Source organism: Phragmites australis, chromosome 22 (assembly GCF_958298935.1).
Source record: "Phragmites australis chromosome 22, lpPhrAust1.1, whole genome shotgun sequence".
Classification (NCBI taxonomy): domain Eukaryota; kingdom Viridiplantae; phylum Streptophyta; class Magnoliopsida; order Poales; family Poaceae; genus Phragmites; species Phragmites australis.
This window is the reverse complement of record NC_084942.1, coordinates 12,700,431-12,710,211: the sequence shown is the minus strand read 5'-3', so window position 1 is coordinate 12,710,211 and position 9,781 is coordinate 12,700,431. Positions and strand designations below refer to the sequence as shown.

General features: G+C 48.2%; 1 protein-coding gene across 1 annotated transcript; it reads left to right on the top strand.

The window, feature by feature from the left end:
- Positions 1-1,546: 1,546 nt before the first annotated feature.
- On the top strand, positions 1,547-9,123 carry LOC133904517 (uncharacterized). The gene is made up of 4 exons (XM_062346014.1): positions 1,547-2,468; positions 2,706-2,881; positions 3,002-4,442; positions 8,864-9,123. Exons 1-4 carry the CDS (start codon positions 1,547-1,549, stop codon positions 9,121-9,123), a joined length of 2,799 nt encoding a protein of 932 aa, XP_062201998.1.
- The last annotated feature ends 658 nt before the right edge of the window (positions 9,124-9,781 follow it).

Genomic DNA, 9,781 nt, shown 5'->3' with positions numbered 1-9,781 from the left:
ATTTGCAGTAAAGTCCCTACATCTTCAAAAGCTTATAACTTTTTGCTCGTAGCTCCGATTTTGGCGATTTTCGCGTCAAATCGTTCGTAGCGTCGTGTAGAATCTTTTTGTAGAGTTTTTGAATAGTTTCAGTACTGTTTGGTGTGCTGTTCTTAGAGTTTTGTTTGGTTTGTGTTTTTCCGGTCCGTCGTTTAGGAGCTGAGCAGTTCGGCAACCTCCAAGACCAAGTTTTCGAGGACTTTGAGCAGCAACCCGGTGAAGGCAAGTGCCCTTGAGCATTTCTATGCCACTTTTAGGACTTGCAGGTGTAGTTTTTATCCTTCAATATGCATGCTGTCCAAAATGATATCCCATGCTAGGGTTTACTAGTTTTGTCTCGATATTTTTTTCCTTGTCGCCGTTGATGTATCGGGTTAAGAAGATGGGTAGATCATGCTAGCGCTGTCCGGGTGGGAGAATGGTTAATATTGACTAATGAACTATGCAACACTGTCCCGATGGAAAAAATGGTAATTCTTTTTGTAGCAACATGGTATAGGTCTTCCCCAACAGAATGGATGGATTGTGGTGGTGCCTATGGCAAGTTTGGGTATGTATCTGTTTGGGGTCCTAAGGACCGGTTCTTGGGCATGTAATCAAGTTATATCCGTACAACCACGAGGCCTATATGGGTACGGCCTGGCCAAATAATTAGCGACCACCGATTCTGTGGGCATCACTGGTCGAGTATGTGGCACAAGAGGGGGCTTCTGCAGCGACTCGGTCCGCCCTCTACGCCGAGCTGGACAGAGCACTCGATGAGTTGGAGGATCTTCACCAGCGCCACGCCGAGCAGGAGCAAATGATCTACGAGCTAGAGATCATGCTGCAGGATCCCGACCAGCACCCCGACGAGGCTCCACCAGCACCGCCTTCCGCCCCTGCACCGCCCCGCTCTCCTTCGCGCAAGAGGCTCCGTCAGGCAGATGTTGCAGGACCTTCAGGCACCGCCGGCCAGGAGTAGAGTCGAGCTAGGAAGATGTCCCCTAGCAGAATAAGTCGTTTAGACTCGTGTCATTTGTAGTAGGGTGTGCTTGTGCTTGTGCCTGTTCTGTGTAGACCTTGTTTTGAGTTGGATCTTTGCTTGAGTGTTGGTGTGATGTAGGGGTTTCCCCTCTACATTTCATCAGTTATTATAATAATAGTCGGGAGTCCTTTCTTTCCGTTCCCTTCAGTTTCTTTCAGTTCCTGTCTCGTTTTCCGTCCCTGTTTTTCCCTTATGCTTCTCGCGCCTTGGCAACAACAGATGGTGAACACCCGACGTAGCAACAACACCAACGACAACATCAACAACAACACTGTCAACAACAACGCTGCCAACAATAACAACCTTCCTCCCCCGCCACCCCTCATGGACGCCAACCAAGTCATGACTCTTCTTCAAGGTTTGGTCCAAGCCATCAACCAGCAGCCTCAGGCTCAGCAGGCACCGCTGCAGCAGCCACAGTCTAGACTCAGGACTTTCTTGAGCACCCAGCCACCTACCTTTTCTCAGGCAATAGAGCCAATGGAGGCAGATGATTGGCTAAGGACAATCGACAGCAAGCTTCAGATAGCTCAGTGCAATGGAAGAGAAAAAGTTCTCTTTGCATCCCACCAACTCAGTGGGCCAGCTCAGGAGTGGTGGACTGCTTACACTGCCGCTCATGAGGACCCCCAGGAGATCACCTGGGCAGAATTCCGAAGCAGTTTCCGCGCTCACCATGTTCCTATCGGAGAAATAAAGCTGAAAAGGAAGGAGTTCCTCAGTCTCAAACAAGGCCCTATGTCTGTAAGAGAGTACCTCACTAAGTTCACTCAACTGTCTCGCTACACCCCCAGTGATGTTGACACAGACGAGAAGAAGCAGGACTGTTTTCTTGAAGGTCTAAACTCCGGTCTACAGTATGCCCTCTCTGCCAACGAGTACCCTAATTTTCAGAAATTGGTGGATAGAGCTTTCATATTAGAAAAGAAGCGCCAGAATCTAGGTGAAGAACGTAAGCGCCATCTGCAGGGTCAGTCTTCTGGCAGTAACACTCGCCCCCGTTTCAACGCCCCTGCCACTGGTCCGATGTTCCGCCAGGGAGGTCAGAACCAGCTGCAGCAAAACCAGCAGAGGCCACCGCAGAAGATGCAAGGTCAGGTTACAGGGTCTTACAAGCCCCCGATTCAGCAACAACAACAGCCTCGCCCCAACTTCCAGCAGCAGCGACCCAACCACAACCAGCCACAACCGCAGAAACGCACAGGTCAGGGGTTAGGCAACATTGGTCCGTGTTTCAGTTGCGGCCAATTCGGGCATCTTTCCAAGCAATGCCCTAAGAAGCAGCAAGGTCAGGCCCAAGGTAGTAACAACCAGCAGCAGCAGCCCCGCCAGAACACGATGCATGGTCGCGTCAACCACGTTGCAGTGGAGGAAGCCCAAGAAGCTCCCGACGTAGTGCTGGGTATGTTCTCTGCAAACTTTCACCCCGCAACAGTATTATTCGATTCAGGTGCTACGCATTCTTTAATATCATACCAGTTTGTGAATGCTTATAAATTGCCAAGAGCATTAATGAAAAATAGAGTACTAGTAAGTTCTCCTGGAGGAGCAATGGAATCAAGGCAGGTATGCCCTAAAGTAAATATAAGCATAAGGGGGGTAGATTTTCTTGCCAATCTCATCATTCTGGAATCCAAAGGAATCGATATCATTCTGGGAATGGATTGGCTGACCAAGTACAAAGGAGTCATAGGATGTGCAACAAAGACAGTACAGCTGACGCATACTGATGGTACCAAAGTGGAATTCCAAGCTACAACAGAGTCAGCCATCAACGCCAGTTTGAACAAAACCAATGCAGTGGAAGATAGCAGGGTGGTCAGCGAATTTCCTGATGTCTTTCCGGAAGATTTACCAGGTATGCCACCTGATCGAGAAATTGAATTTGCCATTGAATTAGTACCTGGAACGGCTCCTATATATAAGAGGCCATATAGAATGGATGCCAACCAGTTGGCTGAGCTCAAGGAGCAAATGCAAGAGCTACTAGACAAAGGGTTTATTCGCCCCAGTTCTTCGCCCTGGGGAGCCCCTGTAATCTTCGTTCCAAAGAAGGATGGTACACAGAGGATGTGTATAGACTATCGAGCTCTGAATGAAGTAACAATAAAAAACAAATACCCTCTGCCTCGCATTGAAGATCTGTTTGATATGCTGATAGGAGCATGTGTGTTTTCCAAGATTGATCTTAGATCTGGATATCACCAGCTGAAGATTCGTGCTTCGGATATTCCCAAGACTGCATTTGTTACTCGGTACGGTCTATACGAGTACACAGTAATGTCTTTCGGACTGACCAATGCCCCAGCATACTTCATGTATCTGATGAACAAGGTTTTTATGGAATATTTGGACAAGTTCGTTGTGGTATTCATCGATGACATCCTGGTTTACTCCCAGAACGAAGTAGAACATGAGGAACATTTAAGGATGGTATTGCAGAAACTCAGGGAGAACCAGTTGTTTGCCAAACTGAGCAAATGTGAATTTTGGTTGAAGGAAGTTCCTTTCCTCAGTCACATCATATCAGCAGGAGGTGTGTCCATAGATCCATCCAAGGTAAGAGACGTTCTGAATTGGAAGCCACCGCAGAATGTGTCTGAGATTCGTAGTTTTCTGGGTTTAGCAGGATACTATCGTCGATTTATTGAAGGTTTCTCCAAGATAGCGAAGCCAATGACCGAACTGTTAGGGAAGGGAGCAGAGTTCAAGTGGACAACAGCTAGAGAAGCCAGTTTCAATGAATTAAAGAAAAGGTTGACCTCAGCACCAGTTTTGATCATGCCAGACACTCAGAAGCCATTCTCGGTATATTGTGATGCATCCCGTCAAGGTTTGGGATGTGTGCTTATGCAAAAAGGCCACGTTATAGCTTATGCATCCCGGCAGCTAAGAAAGCATGAAGAGAATTATCCAACGCATGATTTGGAGCTAGCCGCAGTTGTTCATGCACTCAAGATTTGGAGGCATTACCTGATTGGACAAAGATGTGAGATATATTCTGATCATAAGAGCTTAAAATATATTTTCACTCAGCCGGATCTTAACCTAAGACAACGCAGATGGTTAGAGCTTATTAAGGACTATAATTTGGGAATCAACTATCATCCAGGAAAGGCGAACGTAGTAGCCGATGCCTTGAGCAGAAAATCTCAGGTTAATTCTATGACTCTCCAAGAGTTGAGTCCCGAACTATGCAAGGAATTCAAGAGGTTGAATCTAAGTATGGTGTGTAATACCGAGATGATTGCTATGGAAATAGACTCAACACTTGAACAAGATATAAGGAAGGGTCAGCTTGAAGATGACAAGATTTTGGAGATCAAGCAATTGATCAAAGCAGGCAAAGCCCCGGACTTTTCTGAAGACAAGCAGGGTACAATATGGTATAAGCATAGGATTTGTGTTCCGGACATAAAGTCTATTCGGGATACTATTTTAAAGGAAGCTCATGATTCAGCGTATTCTATTCACCCTGGGAGCACCAAGATGTATCAAGATCTTAAGGATCAGTACTGGTGGTATGGAATGAAACGTGCAGTAGCAGAACACGTAGCTTTGTGTGATATCTGTCATCGGGTCAAAGCTGAACATCAAAGACCCGCAGGACTGCTACAGCCACTAAAAATACCTGAATGGAAGTGGGAAGAAATTAGCATGGATTTCATAGTGGGTCTACCACGAACGCAATCAGGATATGATTCTATATGGGTTGTGGTTGACCGGTTGACGAAAGTGGCTCACTTTATTCCAGTTAAGGAATCCTATCGAAGTCCAAAGTTAGCCGAGTTGTACATGTCCAAGGTTGTATGTCTGCATGGAGTGCCTAAGATAATTGTATCTGATCGTGGCAGTCAGTTTACTTCAAGGTTCTGGCGACGTCTGCATGAATCGCTGGATACAAGGTTGAATTTCAGTTCAGCCTATCACCCGCAGACTGATGGGCAAACGGAAAGAGTAAATCAAATTCTTGAAGATATGCTGAGAGCATGTGCACTCAAGAATGGTAACAGTTGGGACAAGAATCTACCGTATGCAGAATTCTCATACAATAACAGCTTCCAAGCTAGTTTGAAGATGTCCCCTTTTGAAGCTTTGTATGGGAGAAAATGTAGAACCCCGTTATTCTGGAATCAAACCGGGGAAAGCCAAGTTTTTGGTCCTGAAGTCCTGAGAGAAGCAGAAAGGCAAGTACACGAGATCTGGGATAATTTGAAAACCGCACAGTCAAGGCAGAAGAGTTATGCGGATCATCGACGTCGGGAACTAACCTTTGAAATAGGAGACTTTGTGTATCTCAAAGTATCACCAATCCGAGGGCTACGTAGATTCAAAGTCAAAGGCAAGCTATCACCTCGGTTTATTGGTCCGTACAAGATACTGGGAAGACGAGGAGAAGTAGCTTACCAGCTGAAGTTACCACCTCAACTTTCAGGAGTACACGATGTCTTTCACGTATCACAGTTAAAGAAGTGCTTAAGAGTTCCTGAGGAACAGTTACCAGTAGAAGACCTGGATGTGCGAGAAGATCTGTCCTATGCCGAATATCCGGTCAAGATTCTTGAGACGTCAGAACGAGTTACCAGGAACAGGAGAGTCAAAATGTGTAGAGTGCAGTGGAAGCATCACTCAGAAGAAGAAGCCACCTGGGAAAGAGAAGATGATTTGAAGACGGAGTTTCCCCATCTCTTCTCCGATCTTTTCGAATCTCGAGGGCGAGATTCATCGTAAGGGGGGTAGGTTTGTAACACCCAAAACTTCAAAATTTGCAATAATTTAAAATTTTGCTAGAAATTAAATAAGTGGATTTCATTTTAGCTCTATAGGAAATTAATTTCTAAATTTAATTTGGAATAGGTTGAATGTTTGTCGCATTCATGCCGTTGTAGTTGCAATAAGGTTTTATTGTGTGGAAAATTCTTTTTGCTAAAATTCGCTAGAGTTCGCTCGGTTAAAATCTCTTTTGGAAAATAAGTTTGAAAACCTAAAGCAAAGAAAAAAAAAGATTTCTAAAATGGAAAACCCTTCCTGGGCCGTCTTCCCCGCGCCGGCCCAACCCGCCTCTTTCCCGTTCCCTTTTCTCTCCCGCCGTGGGCCGCGCCCCTCCTTTTCCCGCGCCGGCCCGCAGGCCGAGCAGGCCTACCGCGCCCACCGAGCCGCCTCGCCTCCGCCCGCCTCGCTGCCAAGTGGGCCCGGCTCTGAGCCGAGCCGCCCTCCCGCCCGAGCCGCCGAGCCGCCGGCTCGCCTTCTTCCTCATTCCGCCACCGGACACCGACGCCCCCAAATCGCCGCGACCGTTTCAAATCGAAGCCTCCCCGTGCTTTAACTCTCCAATCAAACCACACCACCGTGATCGCCGCCCCCTATTTCCTCCATTTGAGCCGTTTCCCCCTTGAATACCCACTCGTTTGCATGGAAACCGAAGCTTTTAAGTGCTTTCAAGCCGCCGGCCGAATCTCCTCGAATCCGGCCGTTCCACTCCTCCTCTCGGGTATTTAAGAGCTCTATCGGCATCCTTGTTCGGTTCCGCACCCGAATACCCCATCTCCCCTCTCTGTTGTGCACGGATTCGAGCCGCCGCCGTCACCTCCATTGCCGCCGGTAAGGAGCTCGGTCGCCGCTCTCTTTCTCCTCAACCGAACCACGATTAAGCTCGTTCTTCGCTCTTATGGTGCCGCCGGACCTCTAGGAGCTCACCCCGGCACTTCTTGGAGCTTCACCCGCCGTCGAACACCGTTCCCGCCGAGCCGCTTCACCTCCGCCCGCCGTTCACCGTAGCCAGCCATCTCCGGACCTCCTCCACCGCCGTCAAGCCCGCAGTAAGTTTCCCCGCGAGCTCCTCGTTGCTATGCGCCAAGTCCCGAAGCAAACCATGGCCGGATGCGCCTTTTGCGCATCGCCGGCGAGCCCGCCGCCGTCCCCATCGTCGCCGGCCGCCGCTCCCACTGTTGAACCACCGGCGCCACCCCCTTTTTGATTTCCGGCCGTTGGATCCCGGTTCTTCGGCCCGGATTAGACCGGCCAATTTTTCATACCCCTTCGGTCCACCATGGACCGGTGGACCGATGCCCTTTCAGTGGTCCACAAGCCCGTGGACCAATTCCATGTCATTTCCAATTAAGAAATAATTCAGTAATTGTTTTATTGCGTCATAATCCAATTTCCAGTATAAAATTTTTTCGGTTTACTCTCTGGAAAACATGTAAAATTTGCAGTAAAGTCCCTACATCTTCAAAAGCTTATAACTTTTTGCTCGTAGCTCCGATTTTGGCGATTTTCACGTCAAATTGTTCGTAGCGTCGTGTAGAATCTTTTTGTAGAGTTTTTTAATAGTTTCAGTACTGTTTGGTGTGCTGTTCTTAGAGTTTTGTTTGGTTTGTGTTTTTCCGGTCCGTCGTTTAGGAGCTGAGCAGTTCGGCAACCTCCAAGACCAAGTTTTCGAGGACTTTGAGCAGCAACCCGGTGAAGGCAAGTGCCCTTGAGCATTTCTATACCAGTTTTAAGACTTGCAGGTGTAGTTTTTATCCTTCAATATGCATGCTGTCCAAAATGATATCCCATGCTAGGGTTTACTAGTTTTGTCTCGATATTTTTTTCCTTGTCGCCGTTGATGTATCAGGTTAAGAAGATGGGTAGATCATGCTAGCGCTGTCCGGGTGGGAGAATGGTTAATATTGACTAATGAACTATGTAACACTGTCCCGATGGAAAAAATGGTAATTCTTTTGTAGCAACATGGTATAGGTCTTCCCCAACAGAATGGATGGATTGTGGTGGTGCCTATGGCAAGTTTGGGTATGTATCTGTTTGGGGTCCTAAGGACCGGTTCTTGGGCATGTAACCAAGTTATATCCGTACAACCACGAGGCCTATATGGGTACGGCCTGGCCAAATAATTAGCGACCACCGATTCTGTGGGCATCACTGGTCGAGTATGTGGCACAAGAGGGGGCTTTTGCAGCGACTCGGTCGGCTGTTAGCGGTGAAACCTTAGTGGGTGCCTACAAATCGGCGCGAGTTTTGTAAAGGCCTTGTAGTGAGACCCCGACTCCTTACCCCGGAAGTATGGAGTAACAAGGGAATCACGACTCGTGGATCTGTGCAAACTCTGCAGAGTATCAAACTGGTCGATCAGCCGTGCTCACGGTCAAGAGCGAGCTTGGACTTCTTCAAGATTAGTTGGATCTGGGTTTTGGTATGGTTGGTCGGGTAGCCAGGTAATGGGATTATCTGGTGAGCTTTGGGGTAACCGGATATGGGATACCCGGTGAGTCAAATCCCTTTGGTTATAGCAAGTGTCTTCACACCTAGTAAATAGGATGCCTGTTGCTGGGAGTATAGGTTAAGGCATCGTTTTAGTTGCTTAGTGCTAATAACCCCTGTCAAGCCTTTTTCTTGTCGAAAGCCTCATACCCTGCTTTCCCCTGCACTTGCGGAGTACAACCCCTGCATTCTCCCGCCATTCAGAAGCTGTCTTTGAAGCTGGTACCTTCGACCTTGATGACTTCGATCCCGAGCTGCTGTTCTAGGCTGTGGAGCCCCCAGTTGACGTCTTCGCCTGTGGAAGCTGGAGCCGCTGACGCTGAAGACCCCTCTTGTCTCCCGCTGTGTTTTCTTTCAGACCCTCGGGTCATTTTGTAATAAGGTTAAGTTCGATGTATCTTTTGCACTGTGATGATATCACTAATGATGTAAGCGCATGTATGGAAGTTGTTCCTGGCATACATGTGTTGTGCCCGGTTTTGTTCCCTTTAAAACTGGGTGTTACAATAAGAGGTCGCGGCTTCCACTGTGCAGGCGGCCGGCGTAGAACGGTCCTGATGTTGGAAGGCTACCCGGGTTCCGCGGTGGTCAAGACCGTTGGTGCCATGACCGGAGCAGCTGAGGAGATAACTGCATCTCTGAATGAGCACGCGGCGGAGGTGCGCAGGCCCTCACTCCGGGAGGACGGGCAGGAAAACCGCCAGCACAACTCCTTCGCCCAGCTCGCCGGTAGGAACGGCTACGCCGACGGTGACAAAGGAGAATGGGAAACCGATGGCTGTTGCTGGAATTAATTGTCATAGAACTTGTGGACTTGTTTTACGATGGTGCGGAAGTAAGGAGTTCGTATACAGCTATAGCGTCATTCGTTTGAGTGCAGAGTTTGAGTCGGAGTTAGAATCTAGAGTCGGATCGTGGGATGACATGATTCGTGTTAGGATTCGGAGTTAGCAGGTCGCAATAAATATGAGTTGTAATCTCTAATTTGTAAGCAAGACATAGAGTCGTCCAAGTCATGAGTTGAATAGAGTCTAAAAATTTCCTTCAGAGAGTTTTTGCCTTGTTTTATTGTTCTTGTCGAATTTCTGCTATTTATTCGCTTCTCGTCGAGATACGCGAGTTCGATCTCGCTGAGTAGTACGCGACACAGGAATAACTGGACGTTGCTAGTCGATCGGTGTGATCGAGAGCAGCACGTACCCGGTGGATAGCTGGTCTAGTCGTGGTCGAGCACGTACGACTGGTCACGTAAGCTAGTCGTGACTGGTGGTTGTCAGTTGGCGTGCTTCCATACTTTGGTCGCTCGGGTGGTCGAGGAACCTGGTTGCTTGCGTTGTCATGAATCCGGAGTAGTCGCGCACGTGATCCAGTGGTCAGACCCAACATCTAGTATTAGAGTTGGAAGGGCACAACACTAACTTGTGAAGATGTCGATCATTCCTCAGGGCGAGG

Coding starts and splice junctions, on each gene's coding strand:
- LOC133904517 (XM_062346014.1), top strand. CDS start 1,547: ATGGAGGCAGATGATTGGCTAAGGACAATCGACAGCAAGCTTCAGATA. Junction 2,469..2,705: donor AGCTCCCGACGTAGTGCTGG/GTATGTTCTCTG, acceptor TGGAATCCAAAG/GAATCGATATCATTCTGGGA. Junction 2,882..3,001: donor ATGCAGTGGAAGATAGCAGG/GTGGTCAGCGAA, acceptor AAGAGGCCATAT/AGAATGGATGCCAACCAGTT.